Source organism: Centropristis striata, chromosome 11 (genome assembly GCF_030273125.1).
Source record: "Centropristis striata isolate RG_2023a ecotype Rhode Island chromosome 11, C.striata_1.0, whole genome shotgun sequence".
Lineage (NCBI taxonomy): Eukaryota > Metazoa > Chordata > Actinopteri > Perciformes > Serranidae > Centropristis > Centropristis striata.
The window spans coordinates 34,588,172-34,615,960 of NC_081527.1; the positions used below are offsets into that span (position 1 = coordinate 34,588,172).

At 38.3% G+C, this 27,789-nt stretch overlaps 2 protein-coding genes across 4 annotated transcripts; one reads left to right on the forward strand and one right to left on the reverse strand.

The window, feature by feature from the left end:
- Window positions 1-436: 436 nt before the first annotated feature.
- On the reverse strand, window positions 437-14,884 carry sppl2 (signal peptide peptidase-like 2). 2 transcript variants are annotated; one of them, XM_059343918.1, is made up of 15 exons: window positions 14,803-14,884; window positions 12,268-12,384; window positions 11,277-11,459; window positions 11,077-11,166; window positions 10,640-10,779; window positions 8,501-8,643; window positions 7,527-7,623; window positions 6,784-6,900; window positions 6,108-6,189; window positions 5,921-5,995; window positions 5,753-5,815; window positions 5,558-5,657; window positions 5,024-5,101; window positions 3,982-4,142; window positions 437-2,696 (listed from the first exon to the last, which is right to left on the reverse strand). In XM_059343918.1, exons 1-15 carry the CDS (start codon window positions 14,848-14,850, stop codon window positions 2,541-2,543), a joined length of 1,650 nt encoding a protein of 549 aa, XP_059199901.1. In that variant the 5' UTR covers window positions 14,851-14,884; the 3' UTR covers window positions 437-2,540. The 2 variants fall into 2 exon arrangements, with proteins under 2 accessions (XP_059199901.1, XP_059199902.1); XM_059343919.1 differs by lacking the exon at window positions 14,803-14,884 and adding an exon at window positions 12,611-12,710.
- Window positions 14,885-18,144: 3,260 nt separating this feature from the next.
- On the forward strand, window positions 18,145-26,008 carry dapk3 (death-associated protein kinase 3). Of its 2 annotated transcripts, XM_059343921.1 has the most exons (10): window positions 18,145-18,336; window positions 18,831-18,979; window positions 19,114-19,209; window positions 20,416-20,776; window positions 21,471-21,600; window positions 21,794-21,842; window positions 21,930-21,956; window positions 22,801-22,953; window positions 23,068-23,113; window positions 24,017-26,008. In XM_059343921.1, the coding sequence occupies exons 3-10, from the start codon at window positions 19,148-19,150 to the stop codon at window positions 24,545-24,547; spliced, it is 1,359 nt and encodes a 452-aa protein (XP_059199904.1). In that variant the 5' UTR covers window positions 18,145-18,336; window positions 18,831-18,979; window positions 19,114-19,147; the 3' UTR covers window positions 24,548-26,008. The 2 variants fall into 2 exon arrangements, with proteins under 2 accessions (XP_059199904.1, XP_059199903.1); XM_059343920.1 differs by lacking the exon at window positions 18,831-18,979.
- Window positions 26,009-27,789: the final 1,781 nt, after the last annotated feature.

Sequence of the window (27,789 nt, forward strand, 5' to 3'; positions counted from 1 at the left end):
AGTCAGAAAATATCAGCAATACTCACACAGAGGCTAGAAACACTTTCGAGGTCCAGTTAAATCCAGCAGGCTGTAACTGAAGGTTTGATTTGCACCAGGGCCTGCATGCTACTGTACCCATCCACAAAAAAGCGTGTTTGTGGATCAGATAGTGTTCGGGGCCTCCACTCTCCAGCAGTCTGACAGAGCCCCTTTGTTTCTTCAGCTCACTGAAGAGTCTGAACAGCAGTGGAGCTTTTTCACAGCTGGAGGGCCAAAAGACACATTCACACTCCTTAAACTACTGTAATTATGTTTGATCCAAAGATATCCTAAAACCAACACCGACAGCATCCTGACTGAATCTGTACAAGTCTTTCACACAAATCGCATACCTCTCAAAATTAGAGTTTTAATCTGATGTAATATTGTGCAACAAACACAAAACACACACACATCAAATACAATGTTTCTTTATTATATGTATTCCTCAACAGAGGCTTTGAAAACCACTTGGTGACAACAAAGTATACTGGTGAATGAATAACCTCGTCCTGGAGAACACTGCTGTTAAATCAGCATGACACACATCCAGACGACTAAGCTGCTCTCATTTCACCTCTGACCAAATAATTTTTACCTTTGACTTCAACTTGTACACAGGAATGTTGAACTCGGTTAATAGGAATCATCAATTAACGAGAATGAGAAATATACTTATACTGTCGCAGAAATGACTGCCTGGTGTTTTCAGATGTAAACCGACTTTTAAAACAAAAGCAGGACGAATATCGTATATATTGATACCTTGGTTTCCATTTCTTTAAACCCATTTGAGTATACATAAACATATACAGCCATGAACCAACATCTGTCAGCCCATGAATTTAAAAATATTGTGCAAATGTTTCGTACAAACTAATGTAGTAACGCTGTTAACACAACCAGTCACTTGCTCAACTCGTACATTAAACTGCAGCACAGCATCATTTAGAGTTTTAAGCAACTTTTACACTTCACACATTCTACTTTACCTCCCAGTGTGAACACAATAAGGCCAAAACCAACCTCTTAAGACAACATGAATAACTACTGGGGGTCAAAACTGTGGTGGCCAACATTTAAACTGTCCCACCGCCAATAATGTATACAAAGTATGCACTATAGATTATACACTGGTTTTATATAAAAGGGTAAAGTCAAAATCATAGCATGCAAAACAAAATATACCAAAAGTAACAGGAGAAAACTTTAAAAAAAGAAAAGTGTCAGGTATAAAAACAAATATCTTATAACTTTGGCTCAGTCAACAACCATTACACCACATTTCAAAGAAACTCTGATTCCAAAAAGGTTGGGACAATGTCTAACATGTAAATAAAACAGAGTGTGACCATTCGCTAATTGAAAATGTTGAATACTAGAGAATAATACCTTTTTAAATGAAGCCTCATACATGTGTTTTGGCCTGACAGTTCTTGTGTTATAAGCGCTTGCTTAAACTTGTTTTTGGATCTCATTTTAAGAGGTTAATGTCCACACTGATACACTTTTGTTTTGTAAATATACACTCTGAATTAAATGCATTATTTTTTGTTTGTTTTACACAACATCCCAACTTTTTTGGAACTGGGGTTGTACTTTATATTGGGGTGTGTTTATAATGTAATGGAGGGATAAAGACATCTGTAATGGCTTCATAGTATGTAGTGTGTATTTGTGCGCCTTTAGAGAAAATGCTTTTTACGTGTATTAAGAACTTTTAAAGGCCCTGTCACACCAAAAAGTGGCACCGTGAAATCGGCTTGGTGACGACTTTTGGGGCTGACTGCTCACACATAAACCAGTCACGGACATGCTAGTGTTAGTTTGTTGCAATTGATCACTAAGCTTGTTTCTATTTTATCTATATTTGGTAGTTAAAGTTACAATCTTTAAGATCTCTGTTTCATTCTTTTTAGGCACCCAGTATGATACACTCAATCTCACTTTCACTTGTTTTTAAGTTTCATCTTCTGTGTTAATCGCTCTTTTCTTCGTTTGTTTGGCCATAGTAACATTTACTGTTAACGCTACCAGAAAAGACTGTACACTGCTTCACACACGAGAGGGTGAAGAGCCTGAGAGTCTGTTGCGTTAGATCCTCTCTGGACCTGGGTTTTGTTCTTAAACGCTGGTGTGACTGGGCCTTTAAAGTTCTTAAGAGCGTCCGCTCAGTGTCGTAGGTGTATTTAGTGTTCAACAGCTTGTGCAGATTCCAGATTTGGCTTTACGTTTCCTTCAGCAGTCGTGCTGATTGTAGAAGGTGTGGGACTGCTGTGCAGGTTTTATACTTGGTGCGTTTGTCGGTTTTAATGCCTGAACCTCGTGAGTCCAATCCTGGCGCCCAGCTGAGCCAGCCATTCAGAAAGCAAAGATCCTCTTCTCTTCCTTTCGCACCAAGTGCAAATAAACGTCCGTACCTAAAATGTCCATTGACTGAGACACAATGTAGAGAAAAAAAAACCTAAACAACAAATAAAACATGAGTTGAAATGTAAAATGCCGTACTAAACGTCCTGTCAGTTTGATTTGTTTTCCTCTTCGTCTTTCTCAGCTGGTGGCGTTTCCTGAGGCGCGTCTTCTTCTGTGGTTTGTGGCTCCAGTTTATTCAAGTGATCCTCTTTCTGCGGCGCTGCAGTTTGTGTACAGTTGATCGGTGCGAGCACTATGGGAGGCTGCAGGGGACAAAAACAGTGTCTATATAAGATGGCTGAATTGTGTGCAGCAGAAAACTAAATGTAGTGATAACAGAAGACAGATTAGCCGTAGATAGGACAAACAAAACCAAAGAATATACAGTCATCCCTCTGTCCATGAGGAGATTTGAGGAATAGACTTTGTTTCCCCCATCACATCCCCACTAACCCCAAATAAAGAAGCCTTAAAGCTGGGGTAGGCAGGTTTTTTTCCATCATTGGGCAAAAATCCCATAATAACTTTTTAGCATTGTAACTGAAGTGGTCTAAGAGAAAACTAGACTTCAGCACCTCCATTTCGCCCTTTTTTTCAGGCTTTAGAAAATTTAACCTGTGAAGGGAGACCTAGTCATCATTTCGATGCGCTCATGTCCCTTCACATGGTAATACAGGGTTCGTATAAGTAACATTCAAAAACTTTTTAAGCACCTTCAAGGGATCTAAAACAAAAATGTTCAGACTCACGAAGCCTTTATCATCACCATCTTATATTTACACTGGAAAAGTTTATCATGGGAACTCATCCAGTTCTTTTACTTTCTCATTTATGGTTGGTGGGAGCAGGAGGAGGGCTGTATTTTCAAATTCTGGAATTTTTTTGTATTTATTTTTTTTCCACCTTTTTGAGAAAACTGCCTACCCTAGCTTTAATGTCAGAGGTATTCCTGTACGTGGGGATACAAAGTTCCAGATATGCATACAGAAAGTGAAGCATATCAAAGAAAACCCCACAAGGGTGAGTTCCACTAAATCAAACACATGCTGATTATTTAAGGAATAACACAGGCTAATCTAAGTCAATATGAGCACCACCAATAATAGCTCCAGTAGTTGTTTACCACAAGTCTATCACAGATAGTGTGTATGCAGAAAAAGGAAAATCTACTCTAAAGGGAAAAACCACAAAAAAAGGAACCTTAAATAACATTTAGTTGTTTTAATGGTAGAGTGTAAAGTAGCAAGCCCAGATGGGATACCTGCAGTGACATTCACAGACAGCTGAGCCCTCAGCAGCAGACTAGAGCACACCCACAGTAAAAATAAAGGGCAAGGAGCAGCGATGGGAGGAAGGGGAGGGGAGGGTGGACAGTAAAACAGAAAGAGGCAGTTGGAACGGATGGAATTATTTAAAGGGGTTACTCAACTTAAAATTCTACTTTACTCTGCATGTTATTAACACTAGATTGTTTTTGTGCGTTTTCTTTTGTTGATTTTTTTTTTTTTGTTCTTCGGCAGTAGACGGTCATATCAAACTGGTATTCACCACAAATCCACTTCCAGTCCAGAACTGGGGCAGCTCATTGCGCCACAGCGCTACAGTGAGGCTGGTGAGCAGAGTGCAAGGCACCAGGTAGAGCAAGGCCGGCTGACCCATCTGCATCAAGGCCAGCGCCACGAAGGTGATCAGCAGGCCGATGCCATAAGCTGACGAGAGAGAGACAGCAAGCACAAGGTCAACATTTTAGAAGTCAAGTCATGTCAGGCAACACAGTAAGATAAAGCAGGTCTTTACTCTAAAGACACATTCAGGCTGGATTTATGTCTCTACGGGTGCCCTTGTTTTAATCCCCTTCAGAACATAATTAATTGATAATTACAGCCGCAGTTAGCTACTGTTTCCTTAGTAATTAAAATCTTGGGGATGCACTCACTGGATCAGATTTATAATTCGAGACGAACCAATAGCCTAAACTATTGTGTTGTTTATTGTTTATTGTTAAAAAGATCCCCATTAGCTGTCACCAAAAGTGGGACGAGCTAGTCTTCCTGGGGTCCACAAGACAAAACAAAAATCACTTAACAATTAAACATTGTAGACATTATTATATACATCATCAGAAATTATTCCGAATAAGTTATTACATTCATATCTATTACATTAATTCTCACTTTCATACAGTAAATATGTTAATTCACTACTCACAAATTTAAATTTTCTGTGTAAATGATTCACTGAACTTTGATTGACATGTCCTAAATAAGATGCAGCAGTATTGCAATGAGTCAAGCAAAAGTTTTTTTAATATAAATGTATTATGAACAGATTAGATAAAAGGGAGGGAGAGTGAGAAAAAGATGCTATCGGATTAGTATCTGTATCTGCAAATACTCAATTTCTGTATCACTTTCAGAAAAAGGTATCGAGCATCTCTGCTTATCCTATTTTCTTTGCTTTTAATTAGCTCAGTGTGAAATTTCACTTTAGAAAAATGTTACCACCAACGTATAGGCCTATTTGGGAAACAATATTACAACAGAAAAATTCAGAGCACATTACATGGACTGTTGTAAGACAGCATACTTACCAATCGTACAGGCCACAAAGTAGATCCTGGAGGATTGTGTTAAAATGTCAAACCTGTGACAGTATGCAACCAGCAGACCTGACAGAAAAACAAAGAGGCATTCAGATCGATTGACAGGAGAAGCTGCTGTAGTCAGCCATGTTTCATCATACTTAGGTGTTGGAGAAAATCTTATTTTGTATTTCCCTGCTGTTCAAGTACAAGATCTGGTCTTAACACTGGATATTCCTTAATACAACCGATTAGCTACATTAAATAAAGTGTTTCACAAAGAAGTGGCAGCAAAGATATTAATGCACACTTAATCCTTTGTGAGAGCTAATCCTTGTAATTATAGAGCATTTACTGTGTGGGTGCTGAGTAGTTCTGTGTTTACATAGCTGACAACCACACCAATGTTTTCTGCTCCAAGGAGTCTAAATAGCATAACTGTGGTTGTTAATCTTTAAAAAAAATGTTCTGCTTGAGACCATGAAAACCACACGAGCTTTAACCAATTAAAGTCCTTTGTGGTAGGATGAAATAGTCAATTACCTGGTACTAAGACGTCACCGAAGCCCAGGAGGGAGAAGGGCCGGTCACAGAGAGCCAGGGGAGAAGAGTTTAACCTCGGCACTTTGAGCACCATGGGGAGCTGGAGGAAAATCAGATATTAGTCTTTTCCTCTGAGCTGTGAGCCGCTAACCCCACTCACCCAAAGGGAGTTGTGGAATTTGAAAACAAGCTCACCTTTTCATGTGTGGACGAGTCAGAGGGACCAGCCGCGACCTCCACCATTATACTTTCCCCACTCTGTGGAGAAAAGGCCATGAGTAATTGTAAAGTGTGGCACTAGGTAAAAAAAACATAGAGCATAGACATTTAAATAGCTGAGAGTAAAAAACAGTCATGACATACCGTTGTAAAGAAGGGTGTAATAAATACGAAGAAAACATCGTAGACAAAAAGGACTGACAGTAATAAGGTGCAAGCCTGCAGAGACACACATACATCAGGTGAGTTTACAACTAACATAAGCCAAACGTTGATTATTCAAAACAAACTTTTAAAACAAAAACTTTCCACAATGTGAGTGCTGGCTCACCTTAAATGTGGGGAGTCTGACTGTTTTGAGCATGTAGAGACAGAAGGCGATCCCCAGGGTGTCCTGTAACACCCACGCCCACCTGGAGGATACATAACGAGACTGTGAGTCACCCAACACCATCATCATACAATGTACCTTCGACATGTTATCACACTCACACAGACTACCGTTATGTCATCCGACACACAACAAGCACGCAACACCATTAATGGAGTACGTGCGCTAGTCAGCTTGAAAAATGCTTCTTTTTCTCTAGTTGACAAATATTGACCTTTTAGTTTTGTAGTTGATACGATACACTTCAAAAAGTTATTCTCCTGTTTCTTAGTTTCTTTTGTTCAGACAAGGGTAAGTAGGAGATGTAAAAACATCTCATACTTACCCTTGTCTGAACAAAAGAAACTAAGAAATAATATTCAGAAGTAGACAAAATGAAATTGCTGGAAATATTCTCCTGCTGTCTACACATTATTGGTAAAATAAAGATATGGCCTATATTTACATCTAGCTGTACACAATTTTGGTGTGAGGAAGTGAAGTGCTGCCTCAAGTGGCCTGATATTACACATCTTTAACATCAACATGGATCAGATCAATATTTTGTTCCTTTGTAATGTAAGTGAGGTGCTATTGCTCAGACAAAACAGGTGGCACGTTACGTCTTTGCACTTACTGGTCTTCGTTGCGAAACACCATCCAGGTGATGCTGACGCCGATGCAGAAGGCCGACAGCAGCAACATGCGGATCTGCGGCCGCTTGTGCAAGTATGGCAAGTTGTTTTCTGGGACCCTGTGGTCATAAGACGTTCCACAAATCAATATAATTAATCCAATCCAATCCCCTTTATTTATATAGCACAATTTTAGCAAACACAAGGTTTCCAAAGTGCTGCACAAACAATAAATACATAACACAATACAAAGAGAACAGTAAGATGCAATAAGATAAAATAAATTAAAAATGGGATTAAAATAAAATGTAAAATGTACTGCCCGCACAAAATAAAATATGCATGAATACAATAAAAACAAAAAATCATAAAATCAACATAAAATCAACACTCTACATGGTGTTAAAAGCCAACGAGAAGAGGTGGGTTTTAAGAAGATATTTAAAATGAGACAGTGAGGAGGCCTGTCTGATGTGCAGCGGCAATTCATTCCAAAGTTTTGGAGCTGCAATGGCAAAAATTAAAGCATCTATCAACAGTGAACAAGGTTTTTTTCCCAGGGTGACCAAATTATACCTTGAGGCCCTTTGTCTATCTTTAACTACATAATTTGAGGGGGTATATAAAATAAGTAGTGTACAACTTAAATACGTAGAACTGTATGTTGATTCAGGAAAAAAAACTATGACATGATTATAGGCTTTTGGGCAGCTGATTTTATGAATATTGGTATGAAGAGACTCACCTGCACTTGCAGAAAGGGAGTCTCCTGACAAAAGGCCATAGGCAGCTGTGAAGGCCGACAGAGGAAGCCACACAGAAGATGGCTATCACCCAAATAGCTAAACAGTGGAGGCAAGCAGGAGGTTATTATCAAATGATATCTACTCATTTTCCACAAAGGAAATACATTTTATTTTGGGTGTTCTGCTCTTTAGCAGAGTCGTCCTTAAATATCTGATTGGTGGTATCAGATCTACTGCTGTGTGTCCAGTATTTAATGTGTGAGTGATCAAAGATGTTAAGCAGCTGCCAGCTTTTTTTAAATCTATTTATCAGTGAAATGTTATCCGAGCCATTAAGCTCTTTTAGAGCACTGCCAGTCCTTAAACTCAAGAGGTTAACACATTCAGATCTCTAAACTGCATCTAGTTTGAGCTAAATGGAGAAATTATAAACTAACGTTGTTATTTAAGACTTGCTCAAAGCAGAAATCTTCCAACTGTATCCTGCTTCTTAGCTACTGAAAACAACTTTATGTACATCTAAGTCAACTATGATTGTAATAAGGCATTATAGCTGAAGGATAAAGTATGTCTGTTAAAAACTAAATTCAGTTTAAAATTAGAAGTAAAGACAAATGTTACAGAGACAGAAGCTGCAGTGATGTCTCAATCAAGGAAGCCTGTGGTGAGATGTGGTTAAAAGCTCAGAAAAAAGCTAGCAAGCAGACAAGTAAATAAATAAACAAGTAAAATACTATCGACCATCATCTTCACAGCCTTTATACTGAGAAAATGAGTACTGCCAGACCAGAATGAGAAAAATACAGGCTAGTTTTGAGCACAGGCTTAAATACTGGGCAGACAGGACTGAAACCACTAATAATCTTTTTTTAAACAAAATGTGAACAAGTATCTATGTTCAGCATGTTGAGAGTAATATTATACTATGTTGAGATCATTGATTTGTGAGTGCATTCGTGCATCTGTGTCGTACCCAGGCTGTCATAGAAATAGTAGAGTAGCACCAACATGCTGCAGCACATCACCACGAACACACAGATCATGATGGGGGTGACGTCCACCGTTTCCTCGTCCTGCTTCTCTGCACCGTCATCTCGCTTGTGCTTCATGTAGCGTCTGCAGGAGGAGGAACAAACTTTAGAGAGGCATGCAGACCTCAGGAGGCTTGTTTGGGACTTTCATAACTTAGTTCAGTTTATAAGGATCCCTCTTAAAGACTGCACTGCAGCAGCTATTCTTCCTGGGGTCCACAAAACAGACCATAACATTACAGAATAAGTAGGGCAAGACAAAAAAAAAAAACAGGTAGGGCAAGCTCCTGACAATTCACAGGGTTTGTACAGCTTTTAAAGAGTAAAATAACTTAAATGTTTTAACTAATAAGACTAATGGATAATATTCTGAATCTCTATTATGTAAAAAAAAAAAAAAATAATAATACAAAAATACAAATTTCTCCCTTGGCAACAATCTCATGTGTTTTTGTTTTTTTAAAGACATGCGGCAAAGGGAGCACAGGCCGGATTCGAACCCGGCTCCGCCGCAGCAAGGACTCAGCCTTAATGTTACGCGCTCTACCAGTGTGAGCCACCGGGACGCCCCAATCTCATGTGTTTTGTCCATAATATTTTAATATCTAGATAATTCCCAGGAGCTCTGTCTTTAAATTTCTGATTGGTGTACAATACAATGCGTTTTGTCTTCAAACAATAACTCCGGAGACTAATTAACAGCACACTCATCTGCTTGTGCCAGCTTATTTAACAAAATATGTTGGGCGGGGTCAGTGCAGTAATCTAGCCTCTTGAGTTTAGTCTCTCACTTATTCCCTGATTGTTGGTGACTTGCCAAAGCAGCCAGGATGATCATCCAGCCATCCACAGTCAATATTTACAATGATTTGGATGCTTGGCTGAGACTCGCTTCCTTCCCGAGTTCACAACACACACTCTTATTCCTAAATGGGGCTTTTTTGCCCGCAGTTCTGTGCGTCAGAGACCCCATCTGGCTGTGACCTCAGTCACCTTGGAAACTCTGTCAGGAAGGACTGACTCGGATTGGCTCAAGCCGATGAGTCACTCGTACGGCTTCAAATAAACAACGCTGCCCTTTGGTGGGGCTGAAGCAGTACAAAGCAGACTGCCTCGTTTCAGACAAACACACGCCCCTCTTAGAAAAAAGATTGAAGAATCATGCACTTGTAGTTCTTTGCTAAGAAATCTGTGACTAATTTTCCCTAGAGATGACTGTCCGGATAAATGATCTTTGATTTAAATTTAGCAGCTGTGGTAAAAGCATGGTAGGAACAAGCAGAATTGAACTTTGTGTTCTGTAATAATTTAGTGTTGTGGAAAGTACAGAGTCTGCTAAATTGTACACTACGAGCATAATCATTGACAATGATTTCCATTTTGTCCCTAAAAAGAGATGGAAGAACATTTTCTGCCTTTTATGTGGATTTCTTATCAGTGTTGTTGGTAAATTGGTTCTTTCTGCATCCAGTGGGCAGAAGCTGGCGTGCAATGCATTCTGGTACTTGTAGACTGTGAATTTCCTTCAAACTATTAAAGCTACTCTAATTAATTTCCTGTTTGAATTTAAACCAGTCATTTTAATTCAGAACAAGGGTTTTTTTATTAAGTTTTCTTTCAGTACATCACCGGCCCTATTGCACAGAAACATGGCAGAAGTAATTACTGGAATACTGGTACTAAATGTTTTATTGATTAATGTATTGCTGATACATGTTTTGCTCATGTAATTTTAATAAGGTAGGGGGTTGGGGTTGTGGGTTGTTATCCACATAGTTAGATTAGTTTTAAAAAGTTATTTATTAGCATTAACCCAAGTCAGGTAAAGCAATATTTGAGTGGTTTTAGGGGGGAAAAGCATCTCTGAGCAATAAAATACATCCATATTGTTTCCACATTACAACTTTAAGTTCATTAACACACTGAGGTCAGAAAAAACGGCGTCCCAACACAGGAAAAGGCCTCCATCCAAGGTGAATGTGGATGCGTCATTACTTCTGTTTATATTGTAGCACTCAAACCCAAAACAATGTGTTGTTGACCCATATCAAATGTCAGTGTCCTCCATCGTGCCCACTTACTTCTTGCTGTCTCTGCTGCCAGCCCAGTAACCTCCAATGGCAACTGTTCCAACTGCCATCAAAAAGATGATCACCATGTTGTAGTCCAGCACCGGTTCGTTGGGTGCGTACATGGCAACCTGTCTTCCTTTACCAAAAGTCTGCAGGAGTTGGAAACAACATTCAGTTCAGGCTGAAGATTTTGTTAAAGCGGTACATGACATACTTCTTCTAGGTGGATTCAGAAATGCTTTACTTTACATTTGTCAAAGATCTATTTTGTATTTCTGCCTGTGTACTTCACCGTAACCCAAAGCAAAATATATGCACATCAGCCTCTGCTTTTAGATTGTAAAATGTTTTGAATGATTAACATCGCTGAGCTATCAGGGAGTGAAAATCTGTGACAAAAGAAGCTCAGGTAGCCAGAGTTTGAGTTTGACTGGATGGTATCTCACCTTGCTTATGTCCAGCATATCAGAGTAGCTGAGCAGTGCCACAGGAATATCAATCTCCTCATACTGGGTCTTGTTTCCTGCTGGTGGTGTCTGTTATTTCAAACAAACAAATACACATTTGTTTTCTGAAGTGTAGGAAATCAATTGAATCTTGATGCACACAGGCTACAGCCTTAAAATAAAGTTATAAGTAGGGTTACCAGTCTGTCCTTGCTGACGATGAGCAGGCCCTTGGCACCGTTAATCTGGGCCAGTCGGACCTTTTCATAGAAAGTGCAGTTGCCTCTCATCACCATGGGGATGCGATTTGGGAAGCCTCCCTCCGGGACATCAGAGGGCGAACACAGGACTGATGTTGTCAAGTCATAGATCTGAAGGCGTGACTTCAGGACAAAAGATTTGCAATGTTAGGTAAATGGTTAAAATACTCTAATATATTCAAATAACCTGAGGCGTCCTGTGGTTTATGTTTTATGTATAGCTGTTCCTGTTTTAATCTATTTAATGTGTCTTTTGTGGGTGTCATTACACTTGCACAGGGACTACAATTGAAAATGAGCCAAGCTGGCTAAACTGGCACCTTGACAGAAATGTGTACTAATGTGCACCGTTCCTGTAACTATAAACTGCATAAATACACATTTAAATCTAAACTAAATGAATAAAAAGCATCACACGCTGGAGGACATTCTGTTATGTTGAGCACTTAATATAAATAAAAAGTGGCACAGCACTTATTTGATCTTTATTTATAAATAGGGTGGATATAACTGATCTTTCCCCAGAAGAGTGCTACTTAAATCAGTGAAAATGAGCTGAATCTTACAAATCACTACAAAGAGACTCGAGTCAAAAGAGTCCGGTCCTTTAAAAATGGATGAATTTAACTATCTCTGCATTTAAAAAGATGTTTTCAGTAATGCTTTTGTGTTTTTCTTGTGATACAGTTATATCCTTCATACATTATTTCCTCAACAGTAGATTACTGTAACTCCTATATTCCGATATCAGTCATAAAGATCTCCAACATTTGCAGTCGGTTCATAAAGCCAGAGTCCTAATGGCCACTAACAGTGCAGATCAGATTTCAACATCCTTTACGAGGCTTCCCGAAAGATTTTATCGATCACCTTCTTATAAGTACATACTGCAGTTTATTCTGTGCATCTTGTTGCTCATTTTGGGACTTACTGCCTTATTGAGGTCCTGAGGTAGCCGTGCCCACTGTGAATTGAAGAATATGCAGTAATCCTTTCCTTTGCTCTTGCCCTTGTCACTGAAATGGGCCATGCCGTACTCTCCCACCACCTGTCAACATGACAACAATGTTTGTATCACTCACTTGTAACTTTGATTTTAAGATAATTATTTACAGCCACACGTGAGCTGTTGTTGCTGGACTGCAAAGAAAAAGTCAAAAATATTTCTGAAAGATGTCAGTATGCATGGGAATATATGAAAATGTATCCCGATAATCATCAAAATATGCTTGAAACACTTAAAATGGCACCAAAACATACTGCAATTACTTTACATTTTGTGAATGTTTTATTCTATCACAGATACGACACATCTTATTTTAGTGAACATATTAAAACTTATATAAGTTAATTAAATAAGTGATTATCCCGATAATGGAAATTCTAACCCTAACCACAAACAACTGATTTCAACATATTATATCGCGATAAAATCGTATATATCGTCAGATGTCTCTTTCGAGACACTGCTCACTACTGTTATATATTTAAACAACAATGCGCATGTCCACAGCCTCAGGCGATAAAAGCAGATGGCACAAATTTGATACCAGGTGATGCTGATCGCCTGTTGCCCAGCTGTATTTGATTGGGTGCTGCCAATTATGGTTATTGGCTCGTAGTTAATACATGCACGTTAAATGCGGTTACCCTGAACAATGTAGATTACAGAAAAAAAATTGAAAGTTCGTCTCTAGAAGAAAAACTTGAGATTAAACATATCAGTGCTCACCAGGCGCTGTTCCAAACCAAACCGCTGGTAAAAAGGAATCAAATTTAACGTGGAGTAATTCTCCAGGACAAATGGCTAACTGCTAACTTTTTTTTGCACTCCATATGTTATTTTTCGGAGGGAATGGTACCTGGTCAGGAACAGGCTTTCGGGGTCTCAGTTATCTTTCTGAGAGGATTACCAAACATGAAAGCAGCAGGACAATGCGGTAAAATTGGGCAAACACAGCTGCTCATACTGAAAGTGCATACAATCGATGCAACTTGAGGAGAACAGGCAAGTCCCTAGTTTGATTATCACCTGTGCTAAGCTGTATGGGAAATATAAAATAGATGTCAGATGGTGCAATTTCCTGTGGAATGTGGCTGTTGCTCCATCTTTGGACCCTTCCTCGACTTAAAACACCATTGTATACACATATCGGTAGAAACCCTGTGGTGTGAGGTGCTGTTAAATTGAAGTCTTCCCTGACTGACATAACTGGGGTGGGGTACACCTCACAGCCTCCAAAGCTGCAATAAAGTTGAATCAACACTTGGGCAATTTAAGACAAACGGGTCATTTAAACGAGGGAACTGTTGCAGTGTTGTTGTCTTAGACTGCATTGTGTTGTTTTTGCCAGGTGTAGCTAATAGGATGACAAGATAATGGCTGACAGTATAGTACTAGTCAAACCTTGACTACAGTATTTAAGATGTTTTAAAAAGAACCTTTTTTTTCTTATTTGTAATAACAAAGAGTCGGTCTCATGTTATGTTGGCCTTTTTTCGACTTGGGTCACAGTTGGTTCCATATTTTCGACAATGACATTATAATCAGCCGAGACATATCGTCACACTGTTAAAATAATCGCCTAAGTCTTTTTTGTCAAAATTGTCAAGTGTGTGACTTAAGCGGATTTATTATGCCTAAGTCAAAATAAAATGTGACTTAGGCAATTTTTTGAACATGCCTTTGTGACTTAAGCAAGATATGGTAACACTTTATTTTGAAGGTGTCTACATAAAAGTGACATGAGCGTGTCATAAACATGACATTGGATGTGTCATGAACATTAATGACACTTTGAAGTAACATTAATGCTCATGATACTTGTCATGTTTCTGACAGGCTTGTGTGACTCTTATGTAGACACCTTCAAAATAAAGTGTTAATTTTTTTAACACGCCTAAGTCATTTATTTCTCTTAAGTTACATAATTTACAGTGTTATTACTATGCCAGTAGCCATCCTTTGTTACATCATTTTTGAGTGAAAGTATCAATAAATGTCACATGTTACACTTTTGGTGAAGTTTTTTGTGTTTCCTGCAAAACTTGAAAAAAATTAGTTAGGCTTTTATTTTAACAGGGTGATGATATTTTACCCTCATAAACGTTACCACAGATTTCTGACTGTAGCGTGATGTAAGTTATTAGCCATCATTTCCCCAACCAGTATCTGCTAATCGCTACTAAAATGCTACCTGCCATAAACCATTTTAGTGGTTAATATTATGTGGTGAATCCTTAATAGCGCTGCTTCGTTAATGTTCATGTAAATGTGAGTGATGTGCGGGTTTTCCAGGCCCGCTGAGATCTCCGCAAGCTAACAGTTATGTAGCATCCGAGCTAATCCTCCCGGAACACGGCCGGGGAGGAGAAAAAACAATCCGTTATTGTCAGCCACGTGCCGCAATGCAAAGTAAACGCACAGAGGAACAGTTTTTGAAGAAATACACTCGGTCTCTCTCACCTTCTGGATGAGAAAAGCGGCCCAAATGAGTGTTTCAGAGACCCTCATGATGCCTAGCTTGTTGTTGTTTCCCCATCAACCAACCAACCGCTCGGCTCGAGCCCCTCACACGAGCCCCCACCAGCTGTTCCAACAAGTTACGCCCACTTTGTCATTCACAGTTTCTGATTGGCTGTCCCAGTCACAAGTGATCGGTGTCACAATCAGTCGTCTCTGATTGGGTCAAAGCCAAGTCACTCAAAAAGAAGTAGAAGTTGATATTAACAGTTTTACAGTTTTAGATCGAGTGAAATACATAATTTCAGCAGTGTTGGAAGAAATACTCAGTAGTACTGGACACTCAAAAGTCTTGCATTTTACATGATACTTAGGGATAAGGACACAATTATTGCTATCAAAATATACTTAAAGTACCAAAAATAAAAGTACTCTTCATGTGGAATAGGTCATTTCACAATAATAAATAGGCCTATTATAATATTATTTTGTAATTATTGGTGCATTAATGTGTAAACACCACTTTAATATTCTAGTAAATGTGGGACAAAAAAACCTGTGTGTATTGTGTGTGTGTGTGTGTATATATATATATATATATATATATATATATATATATATATATATATACACACACACACAATTGTATGTGTTGGTCTATATTCTGCTTTGTAGCTTGTCAGTTTTCCCCCAGGGGATGAAGTTGAAATAATAAGAATGTATTTGTCGATTATGTTTTGTATTCTGTAAAGTATATTAAGTTACAAAATGAATGTAGTGCAAGAAGACATAAAACCTTTCTCTCTGAATTGTGGTAGAGAAGATGTCTTAAAAGAAAATTTAAATACCTAAGTAAAGTACAGATACTTAAATACAACACTTGAAGGAATGTACGTCATTACTTTTCACCACTGGAAATAAATATATTAAAATACAAAAATATTGGCATCAAAATATACCAAAAGTAAAAGTACTCATGCAGAATGGCCCATTTTAAGAATGAAATGTATTCAATTACTGGATTAGTGTGTGTTCATCGCTTTAATGTTACAGCTGGTAAAGGTGGAGCTCAATTCATGACCTCGTATTATGATGAGTGTTTTAATCTGTAAATCATAATTTGTAAATGGATTTATATTTTGTATTAATCTGACCCTACAAAGTAACTGTCAAATACATGTAGTGAAGTAAAACGTACAATATTGCTATGTTAAATATAAAATGGCATAATATGGAAATATTCAAGTAAAGGTATCAGTCCCCCCAAAATGCTACTTAATTACAATACTTGAATACATATACTTAGTTACATTCCATCACTGCAAATCCGGATGACAGATTTCATGTCAAGTTTGGTATTTAATAAGTTTAATATCTAATTTTTATACCCAATTGTTCTATCAAAGAACCAGCCAACTTTATCATATGATTTAAATTGTTTGAAATGATGAATGCAACACAACCATTTAATTCATTATTATAATACAGTTGTAGTATTCATTTAAAAAATCTTTCTGCAACTGTGAGTTGTTTTTTTGGTATGTTTACAAATGTTTCTTTTTCAGCTTTTCTTTTTAGATTTCTTTGTCCTATTTTTTTAATGCAGGAAGAGATTCTAGTACATGTTACATTGCAGCCCCAGAATTATGTTGCACATTAGAGAAAAAGAAATCCTCATTAAATTAAAAACCTTCAGCCACCACATGACTTGGACTCTTGAAGTCAGACTTGAGCCAACAAGGCCAACCAGGCTGGCACGGCCACAGTCATGGTTTCCATCCCTAACCCTGTATTTTTACTAATTATAGATTACTGGGCCGTCTCCAGTTTAACTGCTCATCTGCTGCAGCTTCAAACAGCAACTTTTGTGGGCAGTGCATGAATTATTCTATACACTGTAAGTCATCAACCAACCTCAACCTACCTGCCGATCTGAATTTCATAGCTAAATATTCTTTTTACTCCACTAAATTTATTTGATACCTAGTTACTAACTACTTTCAAAATTAAAGATGAAAAAAAAACAAGGTATAACAAATGTATTAATATATATTATTCTGACTTTATTATGTGCCACATATAGTTAAACAATAAGTCCCACCTTTACCAGCTACAACAATAAAGTAATGTACATATTAGTGCATCAATAATAATTGTATAATAAACATCATTCTGTTATGGGGAATTACCCAAGTAAAGTTCATGTACATCAAATTGTACTTAAGTACAGTACTTGAGTAAATGTACTCAGTTACATTCCATCACTGATCATAATACACGTGAGTTGTTAATATGATCAATTAGAATAACTTTTCCACAAAGATTATAGGTATTATAACAAAGATATTATAATCTTTATAATAGTTTAGGCTGGATCCTGAATGTTCTTGTCGTTTTATAATTGAACTAGGAACTTTTTGTTTGTTCATACAAAATAATTTCCAAAAAATGGCCTACAGCCTACTAAAATAAAAACAAATTGTCATTTTAATTATATAGTTGTAACCATGGTAGCCAGTGTTGTTTACTTTGTTGTGGTCTGAGTGTCTTGAGTCTAATCTTTGCTGTTGCGTGTTCGATCTTGTTGTTCATTGACGTACTGCAGCAGCTTGATTCACTCTGCATGATGTCATTCCATATGTCTTCCCGTCTGCCAGGTAGTTATGGTTACCTCCATCAAGTTACGTACCAACACCGGAACTTAAGCGAGTTTACCTTCAGAATAAAATGGTAATTTTGGCGTGGCGTACTCTGCAGTCTGCTCTCATTCTTAAAATCAGTGAACATCGGTTTCATTACTAGAAGGCAACAATAATTTTGAAGTTGTGAGTTATAATTTCCCAATGCAGTACAGCCCCAACTCCATAAGAGTAGAAAAAAAACCCTAATCTAAAAATATGTTCTATGAAATTTATCATCCAACATAAAGGTTCAAATGCAGTTTTAAGGACCTATCCACAATGCAGGCAAAGAAATTAGTCCTTTCTTTCCCCTAAGGAGATTCACACTAACAAAAAACAAACAGGAGTATATGCTTTATAAAACAGTTTGCACTACAAGATATATGGTCTAATGCATTCTAGACCATCTCAGCAATTGGACCCCGTTTACATTTGTATTTAGCGCTAACCACTTGTGAGCCGATCGCCCAAGACTCATTTGAAAAGTCTGAATGTACTGAATGGCAGCTGTTTTAGTATGCAGTTTACCACAAATATGTCAGCATTTGAAGCATTCTTTAAGTATTCAACACTGCAGGAGTAAAATGTAGCAGTGCTTTACAAAAGGATGCATGTGTAGGTACCATAAATAAAACTGAACTTTAATGGCCTGTTGGTGTACTCAAAGAATTTGAATATGTTATAGAACATCTTATTCTATTTCTATGAATACACTGTAATCATGTAGTTGGTATTTTATTTTGAAGCAGAAGACCGGAAGTTCTGTGTGACCTTTGCTAACTTCAGTGGTTCAGCCTGTGAATTCACACAACTCGTTACTCTGAAGAGGAATGCAGCACTCGTAGCTAACCACACTGTAAGTAGCGATCCTTTCACATTTTACTTGATTAAGCGTTTACTTTCGTGCCAGTATTTCAGTGTTATTATCGTATGTTTTATTTGCTAAAGTCTCCAACTACTAAAGAGCGAAAGCCGGTGTTTAGCTAGCTAACGTTAACGTACTGTTGCTTTACTAGCTAAGCTAGCTGTCTTCCGTCGCCAGATTTACATTTATTTCTCCCTTATAAACAGTTTGTATTGCTTTAGTTAACATTTTGTACCTATGGCACGAGTTTCCATTTGCGTGTGTAAGAATAAGGTCGACGTTTATGCTGTTTACTCGATAAACGTATGTAACAAGCAGGCAGCAGAGTCGCTATTCAGCATCTTTCATTGCGATCATTTGTGTGATATTAGCTACAGAAAATCGTTGTTTATCGTTGTTATTTAATAATATGAATTGCTTATATGAGTAAGAAAAAAACACGCCAAATACTCGGTAGTGTTTCTAAATGCCAGTCCCTTTAATAGAGTGAAGCTGGCTGGTCCAGGCAGGAGATGACGTCAGTAGGACTGGTATGCAGGTCTGACATCAGCCAGAAAGTCTAAAAACTAAAGCTGTGTTGACTCAGGCCAAATAAGGAGGAAAGAAACCCAATTACTCGGAGGTGAACTACTGTGTAGGTGGAAAAATAATATTTCTGGCTTATAACTAAGACTTTAGATTTACTAACGTTGTTTTGGTCATTGTGCTGGCTCTCATACACAACAACCACAGCCAGTATTAATTTAGTGTCTTTATTTTCCCTTGCAGTGAAACAAGGCATCATCATTCCAGTCAGCACACCATGGCTGGCTTCAGACAAGAGGATGTTGAGTTGTATTATGAGATGGAAGAGGAGCTAGGCAGGTATGTTCTGCACATTTTTATTGTCTTGTTTTTCCTCCATACATTACATAGTGTGAGAAAACATCTGTCCATTCCATTACTGTATGTGGTTCTATTATGTGTCCTTGTGGCTGGATGACATCTTCATAATCAAGTTTAAATTACCCAAAACACTTATGATTCTATTAATTTATGCCAGGTTTGAAGGACACCAGAGAGTCATGTCCTGTGAATATAAATTCCAACCTATAGTGGCATTGAAAAATCGTAGTTGGTAGTATATGCATAGCATGACTGTTTATTTTTTAATAATAAATATCCTTAATATCCCTCTACACTGTGTTTGAACTATTACAATCTGACAACTCAGTCCCAAACTATCAGACTGAACTTCCTACTCAAGCTACTTTTTCTGCAGTAATGCAGCAAAACTATGACATCACTGCCTTTCAATGTGCCTTTCCACCTCTGCTGTGGTGTAGAGTCTCTATAGGAGGTGTGTGTGTGTGTGTGTGTGCGCACTGAGATGGAAAGGTATGCAGACATTACATGGGAGAACATTAAATTCTTTGCCCAGTCTTGCTTTATGAAATCTTTTCTCCTTACCTGCACGTTAGTCTTCTTGTCTGTAATGTTATTTATTCATTTTCTTTTAAACCAGTTTCTTTAAAACAAAACTATAAATTAGTTTTGACTGTATGCACTGTGTCAGCCTCACATAGCTGTTTTTAAACTTCTTTCTTTAAACGTCTTTATACTGAACCCAGTGTTTCCCAACCTAGGGGTCAGGGTTCCCCAATAGGTCTTACAAGATTACTACAAAATCTACTCTTTATTTAGTCTTTTATTTCTTGAAACCTTGAGTCCTTAAACTTTCCTAAAAACAAGTTGAAAAGGTATGTCAGTGCAATTAGAATACTTTTTTTTTCTCCTATGTAGATCAACTTGGTGCATGTATTTTTTATTTTTGTGTCATTACTTCAGTCACTCTTGTGCAGCAATGAGGGCTTATAAGTAGGAGTTGATTCATTTTAAGGATGCTCAAAACAAAGTTAGGATGCACGACTTAATCTGTCACAAGTTGTCAAAGCCCAGAGTGCTCAGTGCCAGCCAGTCAGCCATCATAATGAAATGCAGTTGGGGAAAAAAAAAACATGAAAGAAAAGGCAAGCAGGCCTATTTCCCTTATTACATTTGTAATATCCCTGTCCTCTCTTGTCCTGGCAGTGGACAGTTCGCCATCGTCCGTAAGTGTAAGGAGAAGAGCACAGGCATCGAATACGCCGCCAAGTTCATCAAGAAGCGGCGGTTGTCATCCAGCCGGCGGGGGGTGAGCCGCGAGGAGATCGAGCGTGAGGTCAACATCCTGCGGGAGATCCAACACAGCAACATCATCACCCTGCACGACATCTTTGAGAACAAGACGGACGTGATCCTGATCCTGGAGCTGGTGTCTGGAGGAGAGCTCTTTGACTTCCTGGCCGAGAAGGAATCTCTGACGGAGGAGGAGGCCACACAGTTCCTCAAGCAGATCCTGGACGGAGTTCAGTATCTCCACTCCAAACGCATCGCTCACTTTGACCTCAAGGTCAGTAGTCTGTTTGGTTAAGAGGTTGTGTTTGTGAGGCGCTGGGCCGGCAGTCGTAGTTTACACATTGGTGAGGATTCCTGTTGACGTGCAAGAAGAAGTTTATGTTGTACTTTAGGATCTTCCACTTGCAGAGAGATTTGAGAGATTTTTCCATGTGGGAGACTGGACATCGCTATAGCCATCCAGGTTATCCAGTTGCATGAGAAACTGATAAGAAATCTTCATATCAATATGAAGCAATTTGGGGGCTTGAAGATTTTTTTTTAAAATGTAGTAATTGGTCAAATAACTCTTGAAAATAATAAATTGCAATACACATTTTAAGAACAATGGGGGGGGAGAAACATTTAAGATCTATCAAATAAAACTTATAGGCTTTGTTATGTGGGGAGTAAAAAAAAGAAATCCCCAAAACCATGTTCACCAGACAAGCAAGTTGTTTGTGTGCTCTTTTGCAGCAATAGACAAATGAGAAACGAAAAAGAAAATTGGTAAAAGAATCTTGAAACATTTCTCATAGCGTGTGTGATTTGGGGCCTTTTTCAGGGAACTCCAAAAACTGTCAGCATGGGGAAGATCTAAAGTCATGTAGTATGATTAGGCTTCAGTTGCTGTATTTTCTGAGCTTTCTGTTTTACATGTGTACTATATAATTCTCACTAATGTTATGCTTAATTGTTTTTATTTTCAGCCTGAGAATATCATGCTGCTGGACAAGAACGTCCCCAACCCCAGGATCAAGTTGATTGATTTTGGGATAGCTCATCAGATTAAAGCAGGAAACGAGTTCAAGAACATTTTTGGAACACCAGAGTTTGTTGGTAAGATCACGTTTTTTCTTCCAGCAAATCCATTTCACAAATAAAGTAAAAATGTTCCACTTTAAAAAAGAACTTCTTGTGCTGGCGTGTGCCCACGCTAGCAACAAAGTTAAACCTTGTAAGTGGATGATGGTGCGTTTCAGATCTCCACATCTGGTTTGAATTAAATCATTCATTCCTCTGTGCTTTACAGCTCCAGAAATAGTCAACTATGAGCCACTTGGACTGGAGGCAGACATGTGGTAAGATGTCAAGATGTTTGTTTTTGGAGCCGTTTACTAAGCCGTGTGACAGTTTCCACTCACGTTTGGTTCTTTTCTTCTCTGCAGGAGCATCGGAGTGATCACATACATCCTGTGAGTAATGTGCACATCACAACTTGTTGTTGACATTTGTACAAACATGTCATTTCTACGGTGGCCTGGAAGTGCAAAACACTTTTACAAAATGTGAAACACTTTTACAAAGTTTGAGACAAATTTAGATTTGAGAAAAACAGTTTTACACATCATAAAAAAAATACATTAACACAACATTTTTACAAACACTGAAAACAAATTTACAAATGACAAAACACTTTTACAAATGACAAAACACTTTTACAAATGACAAAACACTTTTACAAATGGCAAAACAAATTTACATTTCGTGTGGTCGCTCGTGTGCGCCAAAAGATTCTAAAGGGCGACCACACGAAAAGCAAAATCGATTCATTTGGCTCATATGTTGGCCACAAAACGGGCAGAACATCCCTCGAGCGCCGTCCATCCTCCATCAATATATCTCCATGCCACAGAACCTTGAGTTGTCGCTCCCGGTGATTGGCCCATCCAGGTTCAGCCCTGGAGCCGGTAAATTCCTTTTCCGGTTGAAAATTGATTTGTAAAAGTGTTTCGGGACTTGTGAATTTGTTTTTTGAAATGTAAATTTGTTTTGCCATTTGTAAAAGTGTTTCACCACTTGCAAAAATGTTTTGTCATTTGTAAAAGTGTTTTGTCACTTGTAAATTTGTTTTCAGTGTTTGTAAAAGTGTTGTTAATGTGTTTTTTTTTTTATGATATGTAAAACTGTTTTCTCAAATGTAAATTTGTCTCAAGCTTTGTAAAAGTGTTTCACATTTTGTAAAAGTGTTTTGCACTTCCAGGCCACCGTACATTTCAAATCTCATCTGTATTTTCTAAATGATCTGTGTTCCTGCAGGCTGAGTGGAGCTTCACCGTTTCTGGGTGAGACCAAGCAGGAGACTCTGACAAACATCTCAGCTGTCAACTACGACTTTGATGAGGAGTATTTCAGCAACACCAGTGAGCTCGCAAAAGACTTCATACGACGTCTGCTGGTCAAAGATCCCAAGTATGAACTTCTCAGATTTTATGCCAGAATCTATTTTTAAAAAAAGATCTCTGTTCTGTCTACAATGAAAGCCTCTGCTGTGTCATGTTCTTATCGGGTTATTTTCTTTTGCAGGAAGAGAATGACTATTGATGACAGTCTTCAGCACCCCTGGATTAAGGTGGGTGTTTTATTCATCATTCATGTGGTGATGCAGTGTGACATTCACAATCATGTTAACATTCAGAGGAGGTGCTGAGCTGTCAATTAATATTGTTAGGTCAGGCATATTTAATTTTCTAGAAGTGCTGAGAAAAGAACCCATGCTTTTGAGTTTCCATGTCAAGAACATTGTAGTTCATAATCCCCAAAAGCACCTTCATACCTAAGTATCAAGAATTTAAAAAGACATGGTTGTTTTCTTCTAAAAAGGCCCAATTCACTGCATACTGATTTGGATGAGCTGATAGCTTTTGTGCATTAAGAACTACAATGTAATGTAAAGATGCATTTACAACTCCTTTGTTATACCTACAATGGCCCACATACAGTCGAAGTACCTTGGTCAAACTTCTTCTTTATTACAGAAAATGTAAGAATTCCTTCTCAAAAATAGTTGGGACTGCTGTTCTCAAATATCAGTATTTGTATCGGCCCAAAAAAAATCCAATATGAGTGCGATTTTGTTATCAAATCACCATCCTCATTTCAGAGATCTACATTTGTCTTTCTTTTTTTTTGATCAAGGTGTTTTTATTATGTTTTACAGATTATAGTTTACAATTTAACATAGGTCCAACAGAACACACAGGGAAAAACGAAAAAAAAAAACCCTCAGTAACCCCCCCCTCCCTCCCCAAGTACCAGACTTAAGAGTTCACAGTGTGAAATACATAGTTCAAAATACAGAATTCACATAGCCAGATTAGCAAAAATCAGAAACAAAAAAAACAAAACAAAGAAACAAACATAACAACAAATACATAAATATAATTATAATGATGACTGAGGCCAACAGCAGAGGTTTACAGTATTATATTGTCTGCCTCCATATCTTCAACAAATTACATTTGTCTTCCTGCAGGTGATTAAGAGGCGAAATGTCCGCCAGGAGGAGAGAGATCACAAGACTGAGCGCCGACGCCTGAAGACGACTCGTCTGAAGGAGTACACCATCAAGTCCCACTCCAGCATGCCTCCCAACAACACTTACGTCAACTTCGAGCGCTTCTCCCAGGTCCTGGAAGAGATCGCGGCAGCAGAGGAAGGCCTGAGGGACCTGGAGCGCAACCAGCGCTCGTGCCGGGAGGACGTGGCGGCGCTGCTGTCCATCTACGAAGAGAAGGAGGGATGGTACAAAGAGGAGAACCAGAGCATCTCCAGCGACCTGAGCCACATCCGCCAAGAGCTGCAGCGCACTCAGACGCAGCGCAAGAAGTGCCAGGACGAGGCCCGGCTCACCATGCAGTCCGCCAACATACTCAAGCGCAAATTTGGGCGTCTGGAAAACCGCTACGAGGTCCTGGCCGAGCAGGTGGCCTCTGAGGTCCGCTGGGTGGAGGAGCTGGTCAAGTCGGTGTCTGCGGAGAAGACCGGCCTCGGCAACATGCCCTAAGCCGGGCTGACAAAGACACTTTGATTCTCAAGTATTGTCCTGCCCGTCTTCTCTGCACGTGTCCAGCACGGCGCAGGGTGAGCGGGTCAGCTGTCGTCATAAGCTGCTGCTTCTCCTGCCCATCGGGAAAAATGTTCCACCCTTTTAATGTCACGCTTGAGAAACCAGCAAGAAGCAGAGAAGCAATAAGTTGAACCCATTCCCCTATGAAAAGGCTCATTCCTGTGTTTTTGTAAGTTAATTTATGATTTTAGAGATTTCACATGCTGTTACTTGATAATTTGTTTGCGATTTGAAACCATATTGGCTTTTTTCCTCCCCCAACTTTTCTTCGTTATCTTTCTAGAAATGTAATTACATCTGAATGTCCTAGTGCTGTGAAAGCCGTAGATGTCTGCTCATTTGCTCTTGCCTCAGGTAGTTGGCCAGTTCAAAGAGAAACCTTCACATCATGCAGCTTATAGTGTCAGGTGCTATTTATTTGGTTACATTTCCAACTCGTTTGCAGCTCACATTCAAATTCTCTCATATGTCGGGAAAATGGTGTCTACTATGAAAGATGCAATAAATGTAAACACTCAGCATAGACAATAAGATTTAGGGTAATGCTTTATTTTACAGTTCTGTGATTTCCTAATTATGTCTAAATCATTTCTTGAAAGTTTCCTGGAAATAAGCACATAGTTTGGTTCTAATTATAAGTAAAATTCTGAAGCCGTTTTTCAGTTTCAGTTAGTTTTTGATTTTCTTGAGGATTTTCCATGATCAGCTTACCTGATATTGTCTAATTAAAAGCCTTAAAGGGGATGTTTCGTTTGTTATTTTTAAAGTAGGGTTGTATGAGGTACATGTCCATAGTCAGTGTGTTACTACAGTAGATGGTGGTCAGCACGCCCCCAGTCTGGAAAAACGGGCAGGAGTACTGGCACAGAAGTTCAGCAATGTACTGCTGTGGATGGGGGCAGCAGGAAAATGTTTTTTGGTCTCCTAATATAAGTTTAAGTGTATGTTATATTTAGAATATTTTTTATTGTTTTACGTTGTCGTCAGGCCGCATTGTTTAGGTGTGCAAAGGGGGAACTGAAGCTTTTATCGATGCTCTGTTCAAACCAGACTTCATTGACAAAATAGTAATTTTACTTCTCAGAACACAGAAGTTGCTGGTCTGCTGCTGTCTCGATTGGTTAGTTTGTTTGTGTTATTGTGTAACTTCGATGTTTTAAAGGGTTAGTTCAAATTCATCAAAGTCACACAAAACATACAAACTAACCGATCGAGGCAGCAGTGGGCCAGCAACTCATGCATTCTGAGAAATAAGATCATTATTTTCTCAATGGAGTCTGTTTGCTTTGAACAGAGCATCAATAAAAGCTTCAGTTCCCCCCTTGTACACTTAAACAAAGCTGTCTGACAGCAAGGTAAAGCAATGGAAATATTCTAAGTATAACATACATTTAAACTGATTTAATTTAAAAAAATATTTTTTTTATAGGTGGCTAAAATCCATTTACCTGCTGCCCACATACATGTCAGTACATTGCTTAACTTTTGTGTTAGTACTCCTGCCTCTTTCTCCAAACTGGGGGCATGCTGACCACCATCTACTGCAGGAAATACACTAAGTACCTCATACAACCACACTTCAAAAAATATGAACTATCCCTTTAAGGTTGTGTGCTCTGCATTTAGAATGACTTAAGTTTACTAACTGCTCACACGCTTTTACTTATAATTAATACCAAATTACATTTTCAGGAAACGTCCTAGGAAATTATTTGGATATTAAATTGATTCACAGGCCTGTAGAAATGAAGCGTTACCAGATTTCGAATGTATAAACTCATCTTTGCAGTGCCTGTAAACTGATCGACCGTATTGCCTCTGCGAGCACTCATCAGTCAACAAGTTAATGACATTTCTATCACATTGATATTGCTCAATGTCTTAAATGCAACAACTTTTGCACAGTAGCCTTGTAAACCAAATAGTGTGCATGGAAACCTTCTCTATATACTGTAACTCTTAATACTGTTTCTGTGTTTTCATTTTGACCATCTCTGCACACTCGAAACATTCCACTGATACGTTCCTCATCCAGGCAGCACATTCCCCATGTATAGCATAGAAAGTGTATGATTTATATATATATATTCTGTAGTATTTTTCAGTAGAGAAATGTACTCTTTGCACTTAAATGATTATAGAAGTGTTCCAAAATCTATTTTAATCTGTCTTTAAGGTGTACAAGAGCTGAACTGTCTGGACTTGTTCCAAATAAACCAAGTTATCACTGTTACTGAGGTGTATTCATATTTTATTTGAATATGAACTAGTCTTTATTCTATCTTTTCTCTATTTTATAACATTATTCAGGTTGACATAATGCGGTATATCCTTATAGTACTGTCTAGGTACACATACAGTAGTGTTCAATATAATAGCAGTCCAATGTGACTAACCAGATTAATCCAGGTTTTTAGTATATTTTTTATTGCTACATGGCAAACAAGGTACTAGTAGGTGCAGTAGATTCTCAGAAAACCAACAAGACCCAGCATTCATGATATGCAGCTCTTAAGGCTGTGCAATTGGGCAAATAGTTGACAGGGGGGTGTTAAAAAAAAAAATAGCAGTGTCTGCCGTTGACTTTACAAACACAAAACTATTTTGTACAAACTTTTTTGTTGTTTTGATTTAGCAATCATGTAAATCACTAATAACTAATGACTAATATTTAGTTGTATGACCACAGTTTTTTATAACTGCTTCACATCTGTGTGGATGGAGTCAACCAACTTGTGGCTCCTTTCAGCTGTTATTCCACTCCAAGATTCTCTAACAACATTCCACAATTCATTTACATTTCTTGGTTTTGCTTCAGAAACAGCATTTTTGATGTCACCCCACAAGTTCTCAACTGGATTAAGGTCCACTCCATGACATCAATGTTGTTGGTCTGGAACTAAAAAATGCTGTTTCTGAAGCAAAACCAAGAAATGTAAATGAATTGTGGAATGTTGTTAGAGAATCTTGGAGTGGAATAACAGCTGAAAGGAGCCACAAGTTGGTTGACTCCATCCACACAGATGTGAAGCAGTTATAAAAAAAAACTGTGGTCATACAACTAAATATTAGTTTAGTGATTCACAGGATTGCTAAATCCTAGAAACAAAAAAAAAAGTCGGTCTTGTTGGTTTTCTGAGAATCTACTGCACCTACTGGTACCTTGTTTGCCATGTAGC